At 45.2% G+C, this 27,509-nt stretch overlaps 1 protein-coding gene across 1 annotated transcript in view; it reads right to left on the bottom strand.

The window, feature by feature from the left end:
- KIF26B (kinesin family member 26B) overlaps positions 1-27,509 on the bottom strand; it is a 497,333-nt gene that overhangs the window by 85,686 nt on the left and 384,138 nt on the right. The window contains exons 6-7 of the mRNA XM_081224649.1: positions 5,788-5,994; positions 153-246 (exon numbers count right to left, since the gene is read on the bottom strand). Coding sequence (XP_081080775.1) covers positions 153-246; positions 5,788-5,994 — 301 coding nt within the window. The remainder of the gene's footprint in view (positions 1-152; positions 247-5,787; positions 5,995-27,509) is intronic.

The raw sequence follows: 27,509 nt of genomic DNA, 5'->3' as shown, positions 1-27,509 counted from the left end.
GAAGCAGAAATGGTTATTCATGATTATTCAATTCAACACCTGTGGGAAACCACCTTTCCCTTCATCCAAGGACTCTGGGTACAATACAGAAGAATGGATAAAGTGATTGGGAAATCCAGCAAACAGCATGAAAAAGTAAAGCTCTCACTGACCCAGCTTGGCGTGGCCGAAACAGAACACACAGCCATCTGCCCCGTTGACCACAGACTGGATCACCTCTGCCACGGTTCCAGCACACACTTCAGCCTGGCAGACACAAGAGGAGACACAAACTGTGAGTCGACCATTAACAATGGAAAATTGCACCTGCTTTCCTGGGACTCAGGGTCCCAGAGCCATGGCATTTCCAGATGGGTCGGCTCTAACGCCATTCTGGAGGTGCTCAGAACCCTTCATACCAACCCACTCCCTCGCAAGCCTGAGCATTACACACATTAAAAGCAAACCACCCTTCTGCTAATTTGTGGTACATTTCAGCTGCTGTCTCTGCAGGCCAGGCACGAACAGGCTGGAACGGGAACGCAGAGTGCTTTCATGGACCTCACGCCATTCTGGCCTCCTCCCCGGGCAAGTATTTAAACATTCCATTCACCCTCTGCTAACTAGATCCTTCCTTTACACACACACACCTCCACCACCACCACACACACACACTCAGAGCTCATGAAATGGCTAGGCTTGTTAGAGGGTAAAGGGTGATGTGCCATTTCAGGAAAGTGACCTTGGGATACATTATAGTTCTAATCTAAGCAGGAGATTTGTGATGCATGTCTGTTTTGTCTTCCTAATAACTCTCTCCTCTTTCTCCATCTACATCCTTCTCTTTTCAAAACCAGCCTTTTGGGCTTCCCTGGTGGCACAGTGGTTGAGAGTCCGCCTGCTGATGCAGGGGACGCAGGTTCGTGCCCCGGTCCGGGAAGATCCCACATGCCACGGGGCAGCTAGGCCCGTGAGTCATGGCCGCTGAGCCTGCACGTCCAGAGCCTGTGCTCCGCAACGGGAGAGGCCACAACAGTGAGAGGCCCGCCTACTGCAAAAAGAAAACCCAAAAAAAACCCAGCCTTTTCTTTCTTTCTCTCTAGATACATTCAATGTATACACTATTAATCACCATTGGTCAGTATGTTACAATGGGTGGTCTTCAGCCTGTTATGTGTCTCATCTCCAATGTGATTATTATATCTTTAGACAGAGGCCAGTCTCTTGGTAACATTTTGTATTTCCCCATTAACACCCAATACAGCACTCTGCAAATGATAAGAAAATAAATTTTGTGAACCAACTCGGGGGTCTGGGAAATCTCTCTGGTTAGCATCTGAGGCTTTCACAGCAGCAGGAGGACAGAATCACTCGCCGTGTGCTGCACCTTCCTTTCTCCCTCAGCACCAGAGTCAGATCTGGAAGCATTCAGAGGACGTGCAAACCCGGGGCTCAGCGGGCATCGGAGCAACGTGCCTCCCAGTGGGAATCTGAGAACTGCAGCCTCGGCACTGAATGTAGTTATTCAGCTCCAGGTTGCAACAGCACAATGAACCTAAGTGTTCGAAAATCCATGTTCTCTCCCGAACTGAAATTGAAAAACCACACTCCTAACAACTGTCAGTTGTTCTGGTGATGGCCTCAGCAGCTCTGCTGGGGGCTCCTCCTGAACGAAGTGGGTGGCAGGATGAAGCTGCGGTGGGGACCACAGGATCTGTCTCACCCCCAGGGCCTAGGCAATGAGAGTCCGGAGCTAAACCCTGAGATTGAGGTGGAATCTTGATGGAATTTGCTAAAGGTGCCTCTGCAGAGCCAGGAGAAGTTATCACCAAATGAACTCTGCCTTCCTCGGACATAAAGTGAGATGGGGGTTAGGAGGCTGAGAGCCCATCTAGAGCCATACATAAAACAAACTGTATTAGATTCAAGGTCAGCAAAGAGAAAGATGGTTGTGTGTGGACCAAATCCGCACACATTACTGAATCACCCGTCCAAAGGCCTGAGGACAGAGAGAAATGGGAGCAGCCTCACAGGGCACAGGGTGGGCAGGCCTCCCCTTGCAGAATTCTTGCCCAGTGTCCACTGAGAAGAGAGTGGTCAGCAACATGTCCATCTGGTGTTTGTTAGCTGACAATGGCCCCTGGAAGCCCTTTGCTGTCTTTCCCCTTGAGCCTAGAGAAACAGGAGCCTTCCCAAGTGGACTCCACAGGCAGGGCTGGGTGTGCAGGAAGCCTGTTACCCACCAGCAGGGCTCAGTCCTCCTGCCCACCCTTCCTGGTGACGATGGAATGTTTGTGTTCCCCTTACCCCACCAAGTTCATATGTTGAAACTGAATGTCCAATGTGATGGTATTTGAAGGTGGGGCCTTTGGGAGGTGATTAATCATGAGGGTGGAGCCCTCATGGATGGGATTAGTGCCCTTATAAAAGAGGCCCCAGAGTGCTCCCTGGACCTTCCACAATGGACGTAGTGAGAAGACATCTGTCTATGAATCAAGAAGGGGCCCTCACCAGATACTGAATCTGCCAGCTCCTTGAGCTTGGACTTCCAACCTCCAGGATTGTAAGAAATAAATTTCTGTTGCTTATAAGCAACCCAGTGTGTGCTGTTTTGTTAAGGAAGTGAAAATGGACTAAGACACCTCCCCAAAGCCAGAACCAGCAGAGGTATGCCCCAGCAATGGGCAGCTGATGACCACCGAGGCCACTTGAGGGTACTGAGTGTGGCTTATAAGGAGGAGCAAGGACTGTTCTAATCACTGCTTAGCTTCAGGAAGCTGATGTCCTTAAAGACCGGGTAAAAGCAAGGTTCATGACCGCCTTGGGCCACGGTGGTTGTTGCTGCCTCACAGGCCAACGACAGGGGCCTGAGAGCAGAGGCGCATTCTGTACGCTTTCCTGCTTTCCTGCTTCGGAGGCTCAGAGGGTGCTCCTTCACAGGGGCTGAGGCTGAACACGCCGGCAGCATGATATTATTATTAACAATGACAACAGAATAGTAAAAACAGTAGCATTTGTTGAGCACTCACTGTGTTCTGCCTCTGCTCTACGCAACTCACGTGTATCCACACAGTGAATCAGAGCAGCCCAATGAGGCACATTTTGATCTTGTCTTCATTTCATGGATGAGGACACTGAGGCCCAGAGAGGTAGAGTGACTTGCCCAAGGACACGCTGCTAGTAAATAGTGGATAAAATGGCGAGAGGGCAAAGATACAACACCATCCTGAGCAGGACGCGGATTGGTTAATAGGAAGACTCCAGGACAGATGTCCACTCAGGAAAGAGTCTGTGAAGGAGAGACTGAATTTTTGAGTCTCAGTTTCCTTGTCTGTAATGTGAAAACAGCACTACCTCCCTTTTCAATGCCACAGAATTCCAGGAGGAGTCGAATGGGTTAATGTATATGAAACTTCTTGAAAACTACAAATTTATATAGAAATGTAATTTATTATATTGGAAATGTAACAAAAGCAGGCATTCTGAAGCAGTAGCAACCATGAGTGAGCATATGAGCTCTGGAACCAAGTGTGAAATGTAAGCAAAGACTAGCAATAAAAATGGCTCCCTTTTCCGGAATAAATCTAAAACTCATTAATAGTCCACACTTAATTTAGGGTTTGCTTTGGAATTCTTACAACTTAGGGAGATTCGCTTTTGAAAAGTTTTAACTGTGTTAATTAAATTACTTGTAGGCCATTTATTAGACCCAATGTCAGGGTTAGATTAGTGAGCCCACTGGGTGGTACAACACACAAAAAATGTAACGAGGAGAAAAACTACAGAACTTATCCATAAAGTACTTTGTCTTCTCATGGTAAAACTCTTTGGGGAAACCACAAGCTTAGCTTGCTAATGAATGGAGCCTATAATATGTGCTAAGTGCCTATGGTGTCTGTGTGAACATTGCTACTCCCTATGCTCAGATACCACATGGAGAAAATTAGCAAGAGCTGCAAATGGTAGCCATCAGCACCCTGTCTTCAGGTTCTGCTCTAGGCTATTGGTTACCCGAGGGCACACTGTTTTGTTTAAATCTTGGGAAGTGCTGGAAATTTATCAGGAAGATGCAGGTGTCTGATGCCAAAATGCAGGCAAAGTAGGCCACTGTACACCTATAACCTGGGTTATAGATGTCTACTAGAAGATCCAGTTGCTCCAATTCATTGCAGATAAATTGCACCAGATGGTGTAAGTGAATCTTCTAGTAGACATCTGTTCTACTGGGATTGGTTCCAGGAGACTTGGTTAAGAAATCTTGGCACCCTGGTCCCCCAAGAAGCCTCCAAATTATACTCATAACAGGCTAACAAAAATGGCCACAATTCTCCACCCCTCCCTGTGTGCATGCCCCTTGCAATGTGACTTTGCAGCTCCTCCAATTAAGAGACAGAGCCTCTTCCCTACTCCTCGAATGTGGTCCAGTCGCATTCAGCAGAAGTGATGATGTGTCAATTCCGAGCCTAGACCTCAAGAGGCCTGCAAGCTTGGATCCTCTCTTTGCCATGAGAGCAAGCCCAAGACAGCCTGCTGGTTGATAAGAGACAATGTGGAAGACAGACCAGGTGACCTGGCCAAGGCCATTCTGGACCAGCCTAAAACTGGCCAACCCTCAAACATGTGATAGCATCCAGCCAAGATCAGTAGAGCTGCCAACCCAACCCAGAGCTGATCACTGACTGACACACAGGTGAACCGAGCTAGGAGCAGAGGAATGCTCAGCTGACCTCCAGACTCATGAGCAATAATAAATACTTACGGTTTTAATCCACTAGGCTTAGGGTGGTTTACAATGCAGCAATAGCTAACTAACACACCAGCTATCCCTAGCCTCTCTTCTTCCTCTCCGCTCCCCTGACGCAGGCCCCGGGACTGCACATCAGCCTCAGTTTCCCTGCCAAGCACTCCAGGTCCTCAGTAGGACTTGCCCTCTATGGAGCCCTAGAACACTGCCTAATTCTTTTTTTTTTTTTGATGTGGACCATTTTTAAAGTCTTTATTAAATTTTTTACAATATTGCTTCTGTTTTATGTTTTGGTTTTTTGGCCAAGAGGTATGTGGGATCTTAGCTCCCTGACCAGAGATTGAATTGGAAGGCGAAGTCTTAACCACTGGATCACCAGGGAAGTCCCAAACCCTGCCTAATTCTAACCCAGCTCCTTGAAACATCTTTTCCCTTCTTACATTCTCACACCCAGAAGCCCAGGCGGGAGTGAGGTCTTTTTTTGTTTTGTTTTGTTTTTTTGCAGTACGCAGGCTTCTCACTGTTGTGGCCTCTCCCATTGCGGAGCACAGGCTCCGGATGCGCAGGCCCAGTGGCCATGGCTCACGGGGCCCAGCTGCTCCGTGGCATGTGGGATCTTCCCGGACCTGGGCACGAACCCGTGTCCTCTGAATCGGCAGGCGGACTCTCAACCACTGCGCCACCAGGGAAGCCCAGGAGTGGGGTCTTAATGGACCAGTTGCCAGCATCTCGATGCAGCTGTACCTGAAACTTCCAATTCTGCCTGCTCTCTTCCTGCTTCTGTTTGCCATCCACTGATTGGATCACTCTTCCTTCTCTCCAAGAATCGGTTTTGTTGAAATCCTGGCACAACAATCCTGCCCAAGGTGTGACACCAGCGATTCAAAAGGACTGAACTATTCAATGGAACTCAAATTGGCTTCCGAAAGTTGTTGTGTAGACAGTGGAAGTGACCCATCAGAGGGCTCTGGAAGATACCCTCCCAGCTCATGGGTCCTAGTGAATCGTTAAAGCTTCTTGAAACTAATCAATATTGCCTGAGCCTGAGAAGGGGTTGTACGAACCTGAGAAGCATCTTGTGGAAAAACCGCATCAAAGGCAAACATCTTAGGAGGAACCTGGTTCCCTCTCTTTTGGAAGGCGTTTAGACCTCCACATGTCAGGGGGTCATACAAGGTGATCTGCTTCTTTCGTGGGTCCACCTTTAAGAAAGAGCTGGATTCCGAGGTATCGCGAGCCAACGTGGAACAAATGCGAAGCATGACTTTCACCTGTTAAGAAACAAAAGCAGGAAACGGCAGGGATTAAGACAGTTGGATACTTTATGATGGAGCACCTTTACATACTCTGGAGACACAAGTATACGTGGCAGCGTGGAATCTTCTCGTGACAAATTATGATAAAATGCACAGTGAATTAGCAACATAACCCTCAGAGGGTCATGGGAAAATTCAATTTATTTATAATTACCAGGTAGAATATTTTGATACGTCTGTTACTTTATTACAAAACTGGCACATCATGTTCTTTGTCTTCCTGTTAATATAAATAGAAAATTAACTGTACCCAGGTGGCCCAATTACTTAGATGAAAAGGTAATCTGGACTGCCAAACTTTGGGGGCTGGTGTAGTTCCCTTGAAACTCACAGATCAATAAACCCTCTACATAAAAGTTAGCTCCGTAATTTACTCCTTGAGTCTTGCCCGTCAGGACTCCTAGAGACAAAAACCCACAGTTATTAGTGTCATCATTAGAAGCCTGTGAAACGGCCTGTTTTTAATGGCCAGCATTTGAAATGTGTTCCAAGGGGCAACAGTGATAAAAGACTTGTTTGAAACATGTTATTTGGGATCCCATTAAGTGAGTGCAGAGAAATGATCGTTTCAAGGGATGAAAGTGCGTCTCTGTGGGAAACAGGCAGCAGTGCCCCTTTAACCCACCTCCTAAGTCATTGAACATGGACATTTCTAGTGCTCAGCCCAGTTCAGCCCCACCCCAGGGCCGAGCGGGGTACTTGTGGGAATGGACTGCTTGCCCTAGAGTTCTGAGGTGAGCAGAAGTCAAGCTGAAGCCACACACACAGCTCTAGAGGCTCAAATCCCAGGGAAATGGCCAGCATTTGCTTCCTTACCAGCTCTTTGTTACTGCATTGCTACTTCACCTACTCTATGAGCCAGGCACTGAGCTAGGCACTGGGGATGCAAAAGACACATAATACACAGAGTGGCAGGGCACACAGACACAGAGAGAGGAGATTTTTGTAATACAATGTGGCAAATTCTGATGCTATATTCAGGGTTATTTTTAAATTCCTCTCTGTGTCATGCCCTCTTCATCTAATCAATGTTCAGGCCTGAAGAAATCTCAGTCATGCAATTTTGGGGAAAGGGATTGTAAAATTTTACATAAAGGATTTCAAACATACAGAAATGCTCAGAGAATAATCTACACTGTGCATACCGAGTGAGGTCACCCTCCTGCTTATCTCAGCCGTGTCTGCTGAGGCATGGGAACTCATCTGCAGTGGGCAAAGCTGAAAGGTAAAGAATTCCTAGGGCACTGGACTCATCGGATGGGCCTGCACTGTGTCCCAGCTGGGCCTGTTCTCATCACTTAAGAATAGTACTCAGGTGTGGATCCGGCGGCCGGGGTCATGGTGGAAGGTTGGGATGAGGCTGACCCCTCAAGGTGCAAATCTTGGTTTTCTCTCTGAGGTAATACAGTGGTACCTGCCTTTTCCTGAGGGTCTGTGGTGTGCTAAGGCTGTGCTGTTGTCTATGGTATCTTATTTAATCCTCCCAACAGGCCAGTGCCTAGGTGTCCAGATTTTATAGATGAGAAAACAGATGTTACAGAAATTGCGGGTGGTAAGGCTAGGCTCTGATCCCATCTCTGACTCCAAAACCCATACTTTTTCCATTATGCCAAGTATGGCCTCCTATACATAGTCAAACTTCTTGGAGCCTCAGTTTTCTCACCTGTATATTAGGGACAACATCACCTATCTCATGGGACTGTTGTGGGAATGAAATAAATTGACATGTGAAGTACTGAGCACAGGGTGGGCGCCTGATTCCCGTTTCTCCTCCTCCTTCTCTCTGTATTGCCACAGTCTGAATCACGATATCCTAGCATGTTCTAATCACAGTGTGAATGATAAGGTTTTAGAACTCCTTGCCCTGGACTCACAAACAGGATGCCATGGGGGAATCACTGCAGATGGAGCTGGGTATTAAGTGCTGGGTTTAAAAAAACTCCTGTTAGGGGCTTCCCTGGTGGCGCAGTGGTTGAGAGTCCGCCTGCCGATGCAGGGGACACAGGTTCATGCCCCGGTCCGGGAAGATCCCACATGCCGTGGAGCGGCTGGGCCTGTGAGCCATGGCCGCTGAGCCTGCGCGTCCGGAGCCTGTGCTCCGCAACGGGAGAGGCCACAACAGTGAGAGGCCCGCGTACCGCAAAAAAAAAAAAAAGCTCCTGTTAGTAAAAGCCGTCAAGTCTCACACATAGTCATTGCGTGTATGACAATACACACAATTGTGTTGTATGACGATAACCATCACTTCTGTCTACATTCCATTCTGGCAATTTTCTTATTCACCATGAACGTCTCCAATCTTATTTCAGTTCCATTCATTTCTATAGATTTGCCCCACTTACACAGCAGGTGTGCTATGAGCATGTATTCAAACTGCCACTTTTGGTAGGTGTCTGGGCCCTCTGGTCTTTCTGTAAGCAAACCTCCTAGCCCAGTCCCTGAACACTACAAGTCAAGGATGATGCAACCCCAGGCAGAACTGATGGAGTCACATGGTCCACTGCCTTTCTATTTCACAATTTTGCATGCAATTTCTGGGTAACTAGAGGTGCTGAATGTAAAATATGAGTTAAGCCAGGCAAGGGCCCGCAAGGAGAAGCAGGAGAGAAGGGGCTGGATCAGTGAGTCATTTGTCCAGGGGGAAGGCTCCTGAATCTTAATGAAATTCTGAGCCTGCAGTTCAATTTCTGCAGACAAGGCTGCAGATCCCAGCTTCTGGTCTGACCAAGGAGATACGCAGCTCTTTAAAAATCCATTTAATTCTGGGCTGAGAGAAATGCCACACTCCATTCTCTCCTTTGTAATTCATTTAAATAAATGGATAATTTTTTCCCCTTAAAGGAAGGAAATTGGGTTTCTCTGCTTCGTTTCTTTGTGTCATTATTCCTTGAGCCCAGCACTGCACTTCCTGCTAATCCTCTGTAATTAAAGTGCTTAGGAGATACCACTTGTGATCAAGAAAGTCTCCCAACTTCTTGCCAGGAGTTTGTGCTTTTGTTGCAAACACTGGTAGGTTCTTGGCAACATGTACGTCAACCCTCCCTCTGACTGCTGCCCTGGGTACAGGGTACCCACAGCTGTCAACATGCATAGCCTTCTCCCCAGCTCTCAGGGTCCAGGGGACTGTCACCATTTTAGGCCCAGCAGCAGAGGAGCTAGAAAGGCCCAAAGTGGGGGAGCATGGGCCTGACGCCCTGACTCTCTGGGACTAGCTTAGCACCTCACCTACCAAAGCTCTCCCCGGTTGAGAGCCCGCTTTGCCGCAGTTATCTAATTATTCAGTGGATGGCGGCAGACAGCGGTTGCTCCAGGCAGCATTTGTCTTCCTGTCCTTCTCATCAATCATTCCAGCGCCTCCTACTGGATGGCCTGGCAGAACTGATGGAGAGCGGATATGTGAGACTCGCAGAGCTTTGCGCCTGAACTGGACAGACTCTCCATCAACATGAGCAGCGCCGGCTGCCACAGCCTTCGGGGCAGCCCACTGACAGGCAGATCCGCCCACGTGGTCACCCAGACTCCCTCCCCCCACGCTCCGCACCCCCGGTCCCGAGGCTCAGTGCACAAGCGCACAGTGAGGACCAGGGAGGTTCCTCGCTGCCTGTCTCTCTACCCCCAAGCTGTCTGGCCGCAGGCTCTCTTCAGACTATATGGCCCAGGAGGTCTGGGGGCAAATCTGACCATCCGAAGGGTCCCTCACCAGTCAGAGAAAGACTACAGACGATGGTGGGGATAGTGGGAAACAGCAATCCTCAGTATCAGAATTATCTTTACCTTCCACGTCTACTCTTAAGTTCCTAAAACACATCCGGAAATGGTTCTCCAAGGCACACAGAGGCATGTGAGATGGGTTCACCAAAATCTTCCAGCAGGAAGAATGGTGGGGCAAGTAGGGCAAGTAGGGGGAGACCATCAGAAGGGATTCTAGACCCAAAGGAGCCATCTCCCGAGACAGAACAGCCAAACTGCAGAGCCAGAGAGCACTGACAACTCAGTCCAGAGTCCTATGTCCCTCTCGCTGAGGCAGAGTGGCAGCGATGGTGACACTGAGACTCCCGGTGGTAAATGTAAGCCATGTAAATATCCACCGTCCCAACTCTCAAGGGCGAGTTAGCCTCAGATGAGTGAGAGCGAAGCCCAGGCGAGAGACTGAGGTGACGTCCAGCCCTGCCTGATGACAGCGATGGGGAAGGCCGAGGCAGTGCCGCGCTGCCCTCAGCGCAGCCCAGGAAGCCTTCCTTGGTTTCTACGTATGTTTGGATGGGATTCAGCTCTTGAGGGAAAAACATGGAGGGATAACAAAAGGGTCCATTGTACCTAAAGTACATCTCCTTTCTTACAGGTTCCAGGTGTTGTGGGCACTGCCTGCAGTGAACTAGGAACCAGGAGACTGGGTTCTTATCCAAACATCACCACCATGGTGTGGCTGTTCACCTAAGGCAGGGGGCTTGGTTTCCTTATCCCTAAAGTGGGCCAGTTGTGTCACCTCCCTTGCAGGGCAGGTGTGAATAAATAAAGAAATAAAGACAGACTCTAGAGCAACATACAAATGTAAAATATCATTCTTCAAAGAAAAAAGGAAGGGAGGAAAAAAAGAATGAATTCATATTCTTCAAACCAACTAGTATAAAGTAGACTTTCTACCTCAAATTAATGGCATTAGAAGCCTTTCTCCAAGGCTTAATTTTTTTAATTAAAGGAAAAAAAAATATATATATATTTTTTAAATTTATTTATTTATTTTTGGCCATGTTGGGTCCTGTCTCTGCGTGAGGGCTCTCTCCAGTTGCGGAGAGCAGGGGCCACTCCTTATCACGGTGCGCGGGCCTCTCACTATCACGGCCCCTCCCATTGCGGAGCACAGCCTCCAGACGCGCGGGCTCAGTAGCTGTGGCTCACAGACCCAGTTGCTCCGCGGCATGTGGGACCCTCCCAGACCAGGGCTCGAACCCGCATCCCCTGCATCGGCAGGCAGACTCCCAACCACTGCACCACCAGGGAAGCCCAGAAAAAAATATTTAATGAACATACATATCCACAGTGACAAGAGAGACAAAGAATAAAACATCCTCCTTCTTCCTCGCCCGCCCCAAATTGAAGAATACACAGTCTACTTACATCTTCTGTAAAGGTGAGTAATCCATGTAAAATTTGATCTGAGGCTCTAAAAGCTAAATGAGGTATTTACCTTATTTTATTCCTTTCTTTTCTGTCTTGATCACACGTGATAGATGTACTCACATTGTCTACTTATGGTACATTAGCCACTTCAGGAAAATTCTCCAACCATTCCAAGTAAGATGACTGAAGAGACAGGAACCTTAAACAGTATATACTTCTCAATATGTATTCTTCTCAACACACTCGCTTTTCTGATCTACCAAGAAATGCAGCAACCTTCCATATTCTTCTATGCTTAGGACATTCTGACAAATCTATTGTAAAAGATTTTTACAATAGTGCCAATTTCTAAAACACACTGCAAGTGATTAAGGGTGTGATTTTCCAGCCAATATTTAAAGAGTGGTTTCCTCCTCAACATATAATGTAAGATTCTATTGCTAATCCACCACTGGCACACTGAAACCCACAAATATGACTTTCTTTCCCCGTTTTGATTTGCCAAATGTGCTTGCTTAACCTGATACGGGAGACAGGCAAAGATGTTTTGTAAAGAAACAAATTAAAATTGGGTTTTAGAACAGGAGAAAGTTTAAACACTTTTCTGGTAAAATTTCTAGAAATAATCTGAAATCACTTTTTCTAAAGGAAGATCTTGATGATTTCATGTGCCTGAAAGCTTCCAGAAGTTTTTAAGGAGACCATGGAATCAAATTCCAAAGAGTAATAATCTTGGAGGTCTCAAATAACTCCAATACTGGGAAGTCCAGGGAGAACCAAGCAGGTTTGTGCTCCCTACATTTACAGAGGGAGCTTTTAAACATTAGGTTACAAAGTCATTATTCCATCGAAACATAGTTACTGTTACAGAATCACAGGGTCACACTGAGGGACTCTGGAGATTCTAGGCACAGTTGAGTTGTTAGTTACAGAACAAAATTTCTTTGCATAAAACCACAGTAATAATCCTACATGACATATTCGAAGACCATGGGCTATCTTCACCTGGAGGTCCAGAGCAGTTGGATCCAGTGCTGAGTTTGGGGGGGTAAAGGGCAGACTTCAGGAGGCTGAGGGCACTCCGGGCCTGTTTGGGGTAAGCATCTGCCCTGTGTTGATAAAATCAATCACTCAGTAGAGAGTACTCAAGTGACTTGTCCAAAGTCAGTTGCCTGGCAAAGGTGAAAGGGCAGTGGCCCCTGACCCACTCCTCCTACAGAGAGTGTTCTGGGTCGGAGCCAAAGAAAGAGCGCTATCCTCCCACCAAAGCCAGCAGGGCTTGAAACTCTCCCACCTGGGGCTGGGCCCGCACTGAGCCACCTTTACAGAGATGGTGGGGGGTGGGGGGGACTGTCCCTGCACTGTGGGTGGCTGGCTTCTCAGAGGTACCAGTGGGTAAGCTCACGTGGTGCCAGACAGAAAATAATGAGCAGCGATGCTATCAAGAGGAAAGATTTACATTATTCAAAGCCAGGCTGGGAAAGGAGACAAGTGGTGGCATAATAGAGCTAAGTGTGGGAGAACATGTGCGAGACCAGAAATGGGGCCGTAATGAGAGGTGCTCAGTGAAGAAGTGCTTCGGGGAGTGGGGATGGGGGATTCTCTGATGCCCTCCATCACCAGCATCTGTCACCGGGCAGCCATCAGGGGACCACAGTGCTGGAAGGAGGGAGAACGAAGCCAGGGGACAAGCCCTTCCCGTGAGGCTCGTGGCCGGGCAGCCTTTGGAAACAGGGCCCCTTACACCAATTAGCAGGTTGGGAAAAATCTGGCCAGGATTCGAGGAGGAGATGGGCACATTTCAGGAGCTAGTCTGTCAGCAAGGACTGCGACTCTGACAGCAGCCTGTTAGAAAAGGCCCCATCTCTTAGTTCAGTGCTAGGATACTTATTTTAAATGGATAAGCTGTTTAAATATACATCCTGGGACTTCCCTGGTGGCCCAGTGGTTAAGGCTCTGTGCTCCCAATGCAGGGGACCTGGGTTCGATCCCTGGTCAGGGAACTAGATCCCATACACTGCAACTAAGAGCCCGCACGCCACAACTAAAAGATCCCGCATGCCACAACTAAGACCCGGCACAGCCGAATAAATAAATAAATACATATTTTAAAAAAAAGCTACATCCTAAGACACAGGCATTCTCTGTCAAGTGGGATGTGGGATTCTGACCCTCTCCAATATTAAGAACGCTCACTGTCTGCGTGTCCTCCCTCTGACCACGTGGAGCACAGCCTGGAGCTTCGGAGCACACGCTCTGGAGACCCACTGCCTGGGTTTGAGTTCTGGTTGTACCTTTTCCTGATGTGCATCTGTGGACAAGTGACTTAATCTCCCGCAAGCCACATCTAGAAAGATCATGAACTTCGAAGTCAGGACGTCCTGGCTCTTACGAGCTGTGTGACTAGCAACATTTTTTTAAACAGTTTCCTCAACAATACAATGGAGATAATAGCCCCTATCTGGAGGGCTTTATAAGATTATTAAGCAAATAATCATGCTAAGTACTTGGCACAAAGTAGGTCCTCAATAAATAACAGTTCCCATCCCACTAAGCCCTCATTCATGACAGTGCTGTACAAGCCAGTGTCCTCAGGAATCTAGCCGATGATCTCTGCTCTCCCAGCTCTCCCTTTAACCACCTCTGACCTGGGAGTGCAGAAGCCCTAGTCACTAGATTCTTAATCGTTTGTGCCCATAAGAGAGAGCTAGAGAGAGAAAGCATCATCCCACCATACACTCCAGAGCTGAGGCTCCAAGGCTTGCCCGAGGCCGCCCAATCTGTATAGATACAGAGTTAGCTTAGGTCTTCCAACTGCCACCCACTCTCTCTGATGCCTGACTTTTGGTAAATCTTGGGTAAGTGACAAATGGAGATTTTTCTGAATACTGGGTAGGAAAACTATTGTGGTTAGTTTCTGGTGATTGTGGTTATTTTATCTTTGGAAATACCCATTCAAAAGATAAAAGATCAGGGAAGAAATTTTTGAGAAAAGCAGCGATGGGCACTCCTTAAATTAGAGTTCTTTCAGGTGGACTCAGTTTGGATTTGGGCACTAATAAGTTAATAAAGGGCCCATTTACCGTAAAGCTCACTCATGGGCTACGACCGGAGAGCTAACTAATGAAGCTGTTGTTAAATCACGAGCATTCAAGAAATGCTGCATCTGCTGATGCCAGCTCGTCTGTCACCAAAGATGCTGTTCAGCTTGGCCACCAACAGGGCCAAGGGAAAGCTGTTTTTCTTTTCTGCAGCCCAGTTTATTATAAATATGAAGGCTTCAGCTTGCTAACCTGACACTTGATTTAGTGTCTTCTGTCCCTCATTACTGGGTTCTCCTTGGTCCCAGGAATCTCACTATCCCACTGCTTCTGGCCTTTGACCTAGATAAATAACACCCAGAACTCTGAAAATAAGTCAAATCACCCTGTCAGGGGACTATCGAGAAATACTAGCTACCAGGTCCACCATGGAATTTAGTAAAGCACCATAATAAACAGCGTAGTTATCTAAATTAAAAAGGCAACAGCTGTGATCATCTAATAATTAGCTATGTATTTTTCTGGCATTCATCACTTCAGTCCATTTTCTTTATAAAACTGTCATTTAGGAACACTGTCCATGCTGCTCCCAAGTTCCACTACATATGTGCATCTCTCATGGGATGATAATTTTATTCCTGGCAGCCCTTCGCATGGATGAAACCTGAGTAGAACCTAGGGGTGCCAGCATTAGCCCAGGGTCTCAGTGCTTCCTGGGGACAGATGTCAGGTTAGCCAGCACAGATCCCCCTCAAGCTCAGCACTGAGGTTTATCTAGGCCCACAGGACTGCCTGCTTGGTGTTGGGAGAGAAGACGTCCTTCTCCAGGCCCCCAGGGGAGGTCGGGGTCGATGCAGGGGACCGAGTCCCCTCCTGGAAAAGTCCCCTCCTGGAAAAGCCGTGGGCATGATGCATACTCCAGGACCGGGCTGTTTCTCCAGCCTGCAACTCTGCAGCCCTAGTTCTAGGAAAGAGAAGAAGGAGGGACTTGTCCTGGTGAGAAAAAGCACCTGAGGGATCTTTAGGGCCAAGAGGTTGAAATCTGGAACAGTCTTAGCTGACATTTAGGGTAAATGTAACTTTCATCGAAGCCTGACGTACTCAATGGATTGCCATGCCCAACTCCACATTCTCTTGACCTTCTCACACTAGAAGAGGCAAAGGAGAGGGAAGAAGGAAGAGGGAGGAAGACGTGACGCCAGTACCTCGGTCCCCAAACCCTGGACCCTTAATGAGTCTTAGAGACTTTCATTCTCATTCAATTAAAAAAATGAAGAAAGTTCAATCACAGCAACACTAGCCACAATTACTCCAATGCTTTCGCTGTGAGTTTCTCCGAAAGGCCTCCCTACTCAGAAGTGCATATGTCCAATTCCACTGAACACGTATGAAACGCACATTATGCACAGAGCCAGGCCAGGGCTGAGGAAGGGAGGCACAGGCGGAGGTGGGAGAGTGAAGAAAGTCAGGACTACATATAACAGAAAAGGGAGAAGGTGGCATTTCCATTTCAGATTACTTCATTTTCAGGTTTTAGGCTTAGAACCAAAGCAACTTGAATTCTCGGCTTAGCTTCAAAGAGCCCCAAGCTCATGCTGCCTTCTTGTTGGAAGAACTCGATGGGATCTGATACACCTGGGCAGCCCCTGAAGGTGAAGGACACGCTGATAAGAGGAGGGGGTGATTGAAGCCCAGTGGGGGGCAAAGGCACAAATGCTAATGAAAATCTCCCACCACCTCTGGCCAGAGGCAAACCACTGACCCCCTCTAATTGCCTTAACTGGCTCTACCTTGGCAGGGAAGCCCTCGCTGGCAGCGGGACACAGGTTCAAAGCAGAATGGTAAATTCTAATATGGAGGATTATTTGGAGGACATGCTTTCTCTTTATTTTCTTAAAATGTGTGTATGAAGAATCAGATGGAGTTTAGGGAGAGAAGTACCAAGTAAATGTGAGATTTACCTAATTTCAGTCTTCTCCAGCGTGCTTATATTAAGAATTGAAAAAAACCCCAACAAATTCAGGTATATACCCATAATCCAACAACAGTAATCCCCCTTGCCCAGAAGGCTGGGCCTGGGGAGAGGGCCTGGGAGGGGGGGCATTACTCCTGTGGCTGAGGGGCTTCAGCAACCTTTAATGAAAGACACTTGATCAATAAGGTGTACTCCTGCATTTGAGAATTGAAAAGCCATCCTAGCATGCTGTGTCTGAAGCAAACGTCAGAAGCATTTATCATGTTCTGGGATGGATGGTCTGAAGCTACAGCTTGCCAAACTATGAAAGTGAATTTCACTTAGGTCCCACAAATACCCTCGACAGGCCCTTTTGCATCGTGTGGAGTCAGCTTTTCCTCAAAGACCAGAATGCATGGGGGAGCTTGATCATGGCTCCGTAGAATGGACACCGCCACAGGGCTCTGTTACTGGGAGGTATCCCCATGATGGAACTTTGTTCCTGGGCTCCAGCTTACACAGGGCTGTTTTATCTTGCCTTCTAGGTGAACCCACAAACTGCCCTCTTTGTATTTCCAAAGAGCCTGAGCTGCTGTCCCCTCAACAGATCATGGTACACAGTTCCTCTTGTTTGGACTTAGAAACCTCAGGCTAGAAGAAATTTGCCCAAGGGACACGGACTGGACAAAGCAATGACCAGTGACTCTCCCAGACTCCTGGCCACTCCCCAACTAGTCTAGTGGGGAAACACCCAGAGCAGGAATCAGAAAGCCTCCATCCATTCATTCCTTCAACATCTGTTGATCATGTCTCATTCTGAGCCAGGTACCATGCCAGGCTCTGTGGTTACAGAGCTTAAAAACCAGCTGTTGTCTTCAAAGGGCTTAGTGTATCAGGTGAGATAAAAAGTGTACCAGGTGGTACAAAAGAGCTTTGTCCTGGGAAACCATGAGGATCCAGTTGGGAGGGTACATTTCCACTAGGGGAGCAGGGCCAGGAAAGGTTTCCTGAAGATGATGATCCATGAGACTTGGAAGAGGAGTCAGGGTCAGCTAGGCACCTAAGGCAGGGTGCAGGCACCCAGGTAGAGGGAGCGTGTGGGCAGAGGCTGACTGGTGTGTTGGAACCTGCAAGTAGCTATGGGGCCTTGAGTCAAGTGTCTCATCTTCTCTGTGCCTTGGTTTCCTCATCTATAAAGTGGAGGTGGTAATAATGCCTACACCTCATGGAAGCTGTTATGAGGATTACATGAGCTGATGCATGTGAAGCTCTTGGCAAAGAGCCTGGCACACAGTAAGGGCTCAGTGACTATTGTTTTATGATTTCACTCTGATGCTGTTTAGGGTGGGCAGGGTGGAGGAGGGGTAAGAAATTCTACTGCAAAAATAGGTGGATGTCAGATTGTGGAGAGACTTCCTTTCCAAACTAAAAACTTTGTACTTAACTGGGATAATGGGGAGCCACTGAAGGACAGAGAAGGAAAGTAACTGGGGATTTCCCATCACTCTGCAATAGAACAACAGCTCTGTAGTCACGAGTTCTCCATCTGTAAACCAGTGCTAACACCAACAACAACTTTCTTCCACTGTGGGCTGTTACAAAAGTTACAGAAGAGAGCGTTTATGCAACTAGAACTTTAATAGCGTAGCATTTTAGACGTGCTGACCACTTGTTCAATGAGTCTACAGTGGGGCTTGTGTAGATGACAACTCTGCAGAGTTAGGAGTCTGCTGTGTGCGTGTGAACTTGGTGCTAGAAGCAGCCACGTTACCTGACAAGGAGAATAATGAACCAGTCAACCAACAAATAAATATTTATTAAAATGCCAATGAGGAAGGCACCCTCCTTACCTAAGAAAGCAAAGTATGCCAAAACATTTGAATTCAAGGAAAGAGCCAGACAGATCTGCTTCAGAACTCTCAAGAAGAGAATGCTTGTTGTACGGTAGTTGTACATAAATCCACAGGACGTAGACTGCTTACCACGGAACAGACTATGTAGGCGGTAGTTAGGGAACTACCTGATAGAAAAGAACATCTCTTTTCTCCCTAGTAGAGGAGAATCCGCAGCCTTCGCTCCTCCACCCTAGGGATCACGTATTAGCTCACCTATTGGACATTACTCTGTCCTGCAGCTGATTCATGCTCCCAGTGAGTGACTGGGTTTCTATCAATCACAAAAAGGACACAACACAGATTCTTTTCTTTATAAACTTGTATGAGGCAATTGGCCACCAGCTATGGTCTCCCTTGGCACATTTTTGTTTTCAGTAACCACGTTCCCAGGAATTGAATTCATATAAGCATGCAAGGTGAAGCTCATGTTTTCTTACTTACAAACAGCAAACTAGAGACTTCCCTGGTGGCACAGTGGTTAAGACTACGAGCTCCCAATGCAGGGGGCCCGGGTTCGATCCCTGGTCAGGGAACTAGATCCCACATGCGTGCCGCAACTAAGAGTTCACATATGCCACAACTAAGGAGCAGGCGAGCAGCAACTAAGGAGCCCGCCTGCCACAGCTAAGACTCGGCACAACCAAAAAAAAAAAAAAAAAAAAAAAACTAACCGATATTGATTTTAAAAAATAAATAAATAAAGAGGATACGCAAAAAAAAAAAACAAAGAACCAGGAAACTACTCAGACTTAAACTACTTGTTGAAACACAGATTGCTGGCCACACCTCCACCCACCACAGAGTTTCTGATTCAGGAGGAAGTCTGGGGTGGGCCTGAGAATTGGCATTTCTAGCAAGTTCCTGCTGCTGCTGCTGGTCTGGGCCTCACACTTGGAGAACCACTGCTCAGGAGGTATGTTGGCTTCATCCTCATGGAATATTTCCTTCAAACTCCATTGTGGATCAAAAACACGACTGATGTGAATGTTAAATCCAAGGCAAATGACAGTCTTATTAGTTTTGAAGACTCTGGGAGCTAAAGAAAGAATATTTTTGTGCTGTCAAAATAAAACTGGCTTCTGATTCTATTCCATATTTCTCCTTGAGGAAAAGTTCTAAAGTGAAATAAGATAAGTGCTAACCTAAGGAAGGATCAATAGGTTAAGGAATTTTCTCCTAAAAGTAGCCCAAATCTTGCATTTATACTTATTTGTTCTGTAGCTTTTTCTCTCATAGCTTTTTTTAAAAAATATAAATTTATTTTATTTATTTATTTTTGGCTGCATTGGGTCTTCGTTGCTGCACGCGGGGCTTTCTCTAATTGTGGCTAGCGGGGGCTACTCTTCATTGTGGTGTGCGTGCTTCTCACTGCGGTGGCTTCTCTTGTTGTAGAGCATGGGGTCTAGGCACGCAGGCTCAGTAGTTCTGGCTCACGGGCTCTAGGGCACAGGCTCAGTAGTTGTGGCACATGGGCTTAGTTGTTCCGCGGCATGTGGGATCTTCCTGGACCAGGGATCGAACCCATGTCCCCTGCATTGGCAGGTGGATTCTTAACCACTGTGCCACCAGGGAAGTCCCCACCAGGTTTTATTATTGTCACGGAAGCATAAGCTTCCCACAACAAAATCCAGACCAACTCTTCCTATAAGTTCGTTTATTTCCCTCTTCCCTCAAACAAACAATTATTTGGGATCTTATTAAAATTATACTCATAAAGAAATCAACATGAAAAGAAGTCAGCAATTGTTCTGAGACCATTTTTCCTCCTGGAGAACATGGTCCTGGCTCTGCAATGTGTGGTACTCTATGGTCATGAGTGTGGACGAGTGTGAGTATATCTGAGGATGATGTTTAACACTTTCACTGAACACTTTCTAGAATCAAAAAGCATGTATGGTTGGGTAGAATGGTCAATATTTACTTCATGTGGAAAACAGTTATTAAAATCTGAAGACTTAGGGTAATTTCACCAGGGAAGGATCCTCTACTTCTGGATCACAGTTCATCCAGAACAATGCTTGAATTTGATGGAAGTGTTTCAGAATAAACCAGTCACTAAAAACATGTAACACTCACTGGGTGGGGCAGAGGAAATGCAAATTTTGCTTCGTTGGGTAGGTGAAAACCGGCAACCTTCCATCCAGTTTGTCCAGCTTTGACGCACTCAAAATGAGGATGATGATATAACCCAGATCCAACTTGAATCCCATTTAGGTATCAGAAGATCTCATTATAATACTATCTACCTATAACACAGACCAGATGGCAATGGGCCCTCGGGCAACATTAGAGAAAGCTCTAGTGAACTCTACTTAGAATGAACTGATTTAATAAACTCTCATGCACGATAAAAAAAAGCATTCATCTATACAAAGGGAGTAAATGAGACTATGGTGAATTTCCCCCAGAAGACTGAGTGTAGGGTAGAGGATGTCTGGGTAGGACATGATGGTGGCAGCTAAGAGAGAGACTTAGGTGGCCGAGCCCAGGGGCTGATACAAAGATCTGGCAGTTACAAATGGCAGTTATGTTCTAGGCAAAAACTCATTTTCAAATTTGTAAGACTATGAGTGCCTGGAAGTAGAGCCTGCATCTTGTTTACCTTCACATCCTCAATATCACTGATGGTGCCTTTCACCCAGTTGGAGCTCAATTATACCATAAGGTTTTAATTTGAGACTTAGAAATTAGAGATGGAAGTATTTGGAAATGGAGTCTTTCCTGGGAACGTTCTGGATGCAGGTGCAAAGGAAAATGAAAGACGATAGGAAGGAAGAGGAAGACTGTTCTATAAATAATAATAACAAATTAGATCAGGGTTGGAAATGTTTTTAAAGCAACCTGCTCATATTCTAAACTCTTGCTTCTTCTGTGTCTAGGGGGTGGGTAGGAGGTGGTAGCTGTGCTCACTGGGAGGTAAGGGTGTGTCTGAATTTACAAAAGATACGGACATAAGTGCATTCTGACTGCTGGCCTCTCTGAGGGACCCTGTGGGTGTGTAGGGGTTTCTTGGAGGTGGTGGTTGTGGAGAATGCTGTTGACCCTTTTGCTCAGTGTCAGCTCTTGCAAGTGGTTTCAATTTAACAAGCCTCTCTTGAGGGCTTACCTCTGCCTTGCTCTTTGCCAAATATCCCAGCTACCCTGTAAGTTAGGCCTTTTATTGTCATAGAAGAAATAGATACAAAGGAGCAGAATGGCTTCCCTAAAATCTCATAGAAATAAGCAGCAGAAAGAGGAGTCAAACCCAGCTCTGGGTGGAAGTCATATACATTTCCCTCTCTACCACAGTTGCTTCCCTGGGAAGACAAGGCAAGAGGGCTAATACAAACTCTTTAGATCAAGCCCAACCTAGAGCATGTAAATTGTACACCAAACAGACTTCACACTGAATATATTTATGGTTGCTTTGGCAGGTTTTGTGGGACTCCCTAAAGCCATTTTTTCCTTGTACTGCTGTGGTTCAACATGCTAAAATATATTTCAGCACTTTAAAAAGCACAGGTGGGAGACTGCTTCAAGATGGTGGAGTAGAATGATGTGCACTAACTCCCTCTTGCGAGAGCACCAGAATCACAAATAACTGCTGAACAATCATCGACAGGATACTTGAATCCCATTTAGGTACCAGAAGTACCTAACTCACCAAAAAAGATACCCCACACCCAAAGACAAAGGAGAAGCCACAATGAGATAGTAAGAGGGGTGCAATCACAATAAAATCAAATGCCATAACCGCTGGGTGGGTGATGCACAAATTGGAAAACACTTATACCACAGAATTCCACCCACTGGAGTGAGGGTTCTGAGCCCCACATCAGGCTTCCCAACCTGGGGGTCCGGCAACAGGAGGAGGAATTCCCAGAGAATCAGACTTTGAAGGCTAGCGGGATTTGATTGCAGGACTTTGACAGGACTGGGGGAAACAGAGACTCCACTCTTGGAGGACATACACAAAGTAGTGTGTGCATCAGGACCCAGGAGAAGGAGCAGTGACCCCATAGGACACTGAACCAGCCCTACCTGCTAGTGTTGGAGGGTCTCCTGCAGACGCAGGAGGGGTGGCAGTGGTTCACCATAGGGACAAGGACATTGGCAGCAGAAATTCTGGGAACTACTCCTTAACATGAGCCCTCCAGGAATCTGCCATTAGCCCCACCAAAGAGCCCAGGTAGGCTCCAGTGCTCTATCACCTCAGGCCAAACAACGAGGAGGGAGGGAACTCAGCCCCATCCATCAGGAGACAAGCAGATTAAAGTTTTACTGAGCTCTGCCCACCAGAGCAACACCCAGCTCTACCCACCACCAGTCCCTCCCATCAGGAAGCTTGCACAAGCCTCTTAGATAGCCTCATCCACCAGAGGGCCAACAGCAGAAGTAAGAAGAACTACGAGACTGCAGCCTGTGGGAAAAAAACCACATTCACAGAAAGACAGACAAAATGAAAATGAAGAGGACTATGTACCAGATGAAGGAACGAGATAAAACCCCAGAAAAACAACTAAATGAAGTGGAGATAGGCAACCTTCCAAAAACAGAATTCAGAATACTCAGAGTGAAGATGATCCAGGACCTTGGGAAGAGAATGGAGGCAAAGATCGAGAAGATGCAAGAAATGTTTAACAAAGACCTAGAAGAATTAAAGAACAAACACACAGAGATGAACAGTACAATAACTGAAATGAAAAATACACTAGAAGGAATCGATAGCAGAATAACTGAGGCAGAAGAACAGAAAAGTGACCTGGAAGACAGAATGGTGGAATTCACTGCCACAGAACAGAATAAAGAAAAAAGAATAAAAAGAAATGCAGGCAGCCTAACAGACCTCTGGGACAAGATTAAACTCACCAATATTTGCAGTATAGGGGTCCCAGAAGGAGAAGAGAAAGAGAAAGGACCCGAGAATATATTTGAAGATATTATAGTTGAAAACTGCCCTAACATGAGAAAGGAAATAGCCACCCAAGTCCAGGAAGCGACAGAGAGTCCCAGGCAGGAAAAACCCAAGGAGAAACATGACAAGACACATAGTAATCAAACTGACAAAAATTAAAGACAAAGAAAAATTATTAAAAGCAACAAGGGAAAAATGACATATAACATACAAGGGAACTCCCATAAGGTTAACAGCTGATTTCTCAGCAGAAACTTTACAAGCCAGATGGGAGTGGCACATATATTTAAAGTGATGAAAGGGAAGAACCTACAATCAAGATTACTCCAGCCAGCAAGGATCTCATTCAGATTAGACAGGGAGAAACCTAAAGCTTTACAGACAAGCAAAAGCTAAGAAAATTCAGCACCACCAAACCAGCTCTACAACAAATGCTAAAGGCACTTCTCTAAGTGTGAAACACAAGAGAAGAAAAGGACCTTCGAAAACAAACACAAAACGATTAAGAAAAGGTAATAGGAACATACATATCGATAATCACCTTAAGTGTGAATGGATTAAATGTTCCGGCCAAAAGACACAGGCTCGCTGAATGGATACAAAAACAAGACCCATACATATTCTGTCTACAAGAGACCCACTTCAGACCTAGGCACACATACAGACTGAAAGTGAGGGGATGGAAAAAGATTTCCAGGCAAATGGAAATCAAAACAAAGCTGGAGCAGCAATACACATATCAGATAAAATAGACTTTAAAATAAAGAATGTTACAAGAGACAAGGAAGGACACTACATAATGATGAAAGGGTCAATCCAAGAAGAAGATATAACAATTATAAATATATATGCACCCAACATAGGAGCACCTCAATACATAAGGCAAATACTAACAGCCATAAGAGGGGAAATTGACAGTAACACATTCATAGTAGGGGACTTTAACACCCCACTTTCACCAATGGACAGATCATCCAAAATGAAAATAAATAAGGAAACACAAGCTTTAAATGACACATTAAACAAGATGGATTTAATTGATATTTACAGGACATTCCATCCAAAAACAACAAAATACACTTTCTTGTCAAGTGCTCATGGAACATTCTCAGGATAGATCATATCTTGGGTCACAAATCAAGCCTTGGTAAATTTAAGAAAACTGAAAGCATATCAAGTATCTTTTCCGACCACAGTGCTATGAGACTAGATATCAATTACAGGGAAAACATCTGTAAAAAATACAAACACATGGAGGCTAAACAACACACTGCTTAATAACCAAGAGATCACTGAAGAAATCAAAGAGGATATCAAAAAATACCTAGAAACAAATGACAATGAACACACGATGACCCAAAGCCTATGGGATGCAGCAGAAGCAGTTCTAAAGGGGAAGTTTATAGCAATACAATCCTACCTTAAGAAACAAGAAACATGGGGCTTCCCTGGTGGTGCAGTGGTTGAGAGTCCGCCTGCCAATGAAGGGGACACGGGTTCATGCCCCGGTCCTGGAGGATCACACATGCCATGGAGTGGCTGGGCCCATGACCCATGGCCGCTGAGCCTTTGTGTCTGGAGGCTGTGTTCCACAACAGGAGAGGCCACAACAGTGAGAGGCCTGCGTACCGCAAAAAAAAAAAAAAAGAAAAAGAAAAAGAAACAAGAAACATCTCAAATAAACAACCTAAGCTTATACCTAAAGCAATTAGAGAAAGAAGAACAAAAAAACCCCAACGTTAGCAGAAGAAAAGAAATCATAAAGATCAGATCAGAAAGAAATGAAAAAGAAATGAAGGAAACGATAGCAAAGATCAATAAAACTAAAAGCTGGTTCTTTGAGGAGATAAACAAAATTGATAAGCCATTAGCCAGACTCATCAAGAAAAAAAGGGAGAAGACTCAAATCAATAGAATTAGAAATGAAAAAGGAGAAGTAACAACTGACACTGCAGAAATACAAAAGATCATGAGAGATTACTACAAACAACTATATGCCAATAAAATAGACAATCTGGAAGAAATGGAAAAATCCTTAGAAATGCACAACCTTCAGAGACTGAACTAAGAAGAAATAGAGAATATGAACAGACCAAGCACAAGCACTGAAATTGAAACTGTGATCAAAAATCTTCCAACAAACAAAAGCCCAGGACCAGATGGCTTCACAGGTGAATTCTATCAAACATTTAGAGAAGAGCTAATACCTTTCCTTCTCAAACTTTTCCAAAATACAGCAGAGGGAGGAACACTCCCAAACTCATTCTACAAGGCCACCATTACCCTGATACCAAAACCAGACAAAGATGTCACAAACAAAGAAAATTACAGGCCAACATCACTGATGAACACAGGTGCAAAAATCCTCAACAAATACTAGCAAACAGAATCCAACAGCACATTAAAAGGATCATATACCATGATCAAGTGGGGTTTATCCCAGGAATGCAAGGATTCTTCAGTATATGCAAATCATTCAATGTGATACACCATATTAACAAATTGAGGGAGAAAAACCATATGATTATCTCAATAGATGCAGAGAAAGCTTTCAACAGAATTCAACACCCATTTATGATAAAAACCCTCCAGAAAGTAGGCATAGAGGGAACTTTCCTCAACATAATAATGGCCATATATGACAAACCCACAGCCAACATTGCTCTCAATGGTGAAAAACTGAAATCATTTCCATTAAGATCAGGAACAGGACAAGGTTGCCCACTCTCACCACTATTATTCAACACAGTTTTGGAAGTTTTAGCCACAGCAATCAGAGAAGAAAAAGAAATAAAAGGAATCCAAATCAGAAAAGAAGAAGTAAAACGGTCACTGTTTGCAGATGACATGATACTAAACATAGAGAATCCTAAAGATGCTACCAGAAAACTACTAGAGCTAATCAATGAATTTGGTAAAGTAGCAGGATACAAAATTAATGCACTGAAATCTCTTGCATTCCTATAGACTAATGATGAAAAATGTGAAAGTGAAATTAAGAAAACACTCCTATTTATCATTGCAACAAAAAGAATAAAATACCTAGGAATAAACCTACCTAAGGAGACAAAATATCTGTATGCAGAAAACTATAAGACACTGATGAAAGAAATTAAAGATGATACCAACAGATGGAGAGATATACCATGTTCTTGGATTCGAAGAATCAACATTGTAAAAATGACTATACTCCTCAAAGCAATCTACAGATTCAGTGCAATCCCTATCAAAGTACCACTGGCATTTTTCACAGAACTAGAACAAAAAGAGTTTCACAATTTGTATGGAAACACAAAAGACCCCGAATAACCAAAGCAAGCTTGAGAAAGAAAACAGAGCCGGAGGAATCAGGCTCCTGGACTTCAGACTACAGTACAAAGCTACAGTCATCAACACAGTACGGTACTGGCACAAAAACAGAAATATAGATCAGTGGAATAGGATAGAAAGCACAGAGATAAACCCATGCACATATGGTCAACTTATCTTTGATAAAGGAGACAAGAATATACAGTGGAGAAAAGATAGCCTTTTCAATAAGTGGTGCTGGGAAAACTGGACAGCTACATGTAAAAGAATGAAATTAGAACACTCCCTAACACCATACACAAAAATAAACTCAAAATGGATTAAAGACCTAAATGTAAGACTGGACACTATAAAACTGTTAGAGGAAAACGTAGGAAGAACACACTTTGACATAAATCACAGCAAGACCTTTTTTGACCCACCTCCTAAAGTAATGGAAATAAAACCAAAAATAAACAAATGGGACCTAATGAAACTTAAAAGCTTTTGCACAGCAAAGGAAACAATATTTAAAAAAACAAACAACCCAATCAAAAAATGAGCAGAAGACCTAAATAGACATTTTTCCAAAGAAGATATACAGATGGCCACAAGACATGTGAAAAGCTGCTCAACATCACTAATTATTAGAGAAATGGAAATCAAAATTACAATGACATATCACCTCACACTGGTTAGAATGGGCATCAGCAGAAAATCTACAAATAACAAATACTAGAGAGGGTGTGGAGACAAGGGAAACCTCTTACACTGCTGGTGGGAATGTAAACTGATACAGCCACTATGGAGAACAGTATGGAGGTTCCTTAAAAAACTAAAAATAGAATTTCCATATGACCCAGCAATTCCACTACTGGGCATATACCCAGAGAAAACCATAATTCAAAAAGACACATGCCCACCAATGTTCATTGCAGCACTATTTACAATAGCCAGTTCATGGAAGCAACCTAAATGCCCATCGACAGATGAATGGATAAAGAAGTTTTGGTACATACATACAATGGAATATTACTCAGCCATAAAAAGGAACGAAATTGGGTCATTTGCTGAGACGTGGACGGATCTAGAGACTGTCATACAGAGTGAAGTAAGTCAGAAAGAGAAAAACAAATATCGTATATTAACGCATATATGTGGAACCTAGAAAAATGGTACAGATGAACCAGTTTGCAAGGCAGAAATAGAGACACAGCTGTAGAGAACAAATGTATGGACACCAAGGGGGGTAAGTGGTGGGGGGGTGGGCGGGGGTG

This window comes from Mesoplodon bidens (genome assembly GCF_964165515.1).
Source record: "Mesoplodon bidens genome assembly, chromosome: 2".
Lineage (NCBI taxonomy): Eukaryota > Metazoa > Chordata > Mammalia > Artiodactyla > Ziphiidae > Mesoplodon > Mesoplodon bidens.
This window is presented reverse-complemented; position numbering and strand designations above follow the sequence as displayed.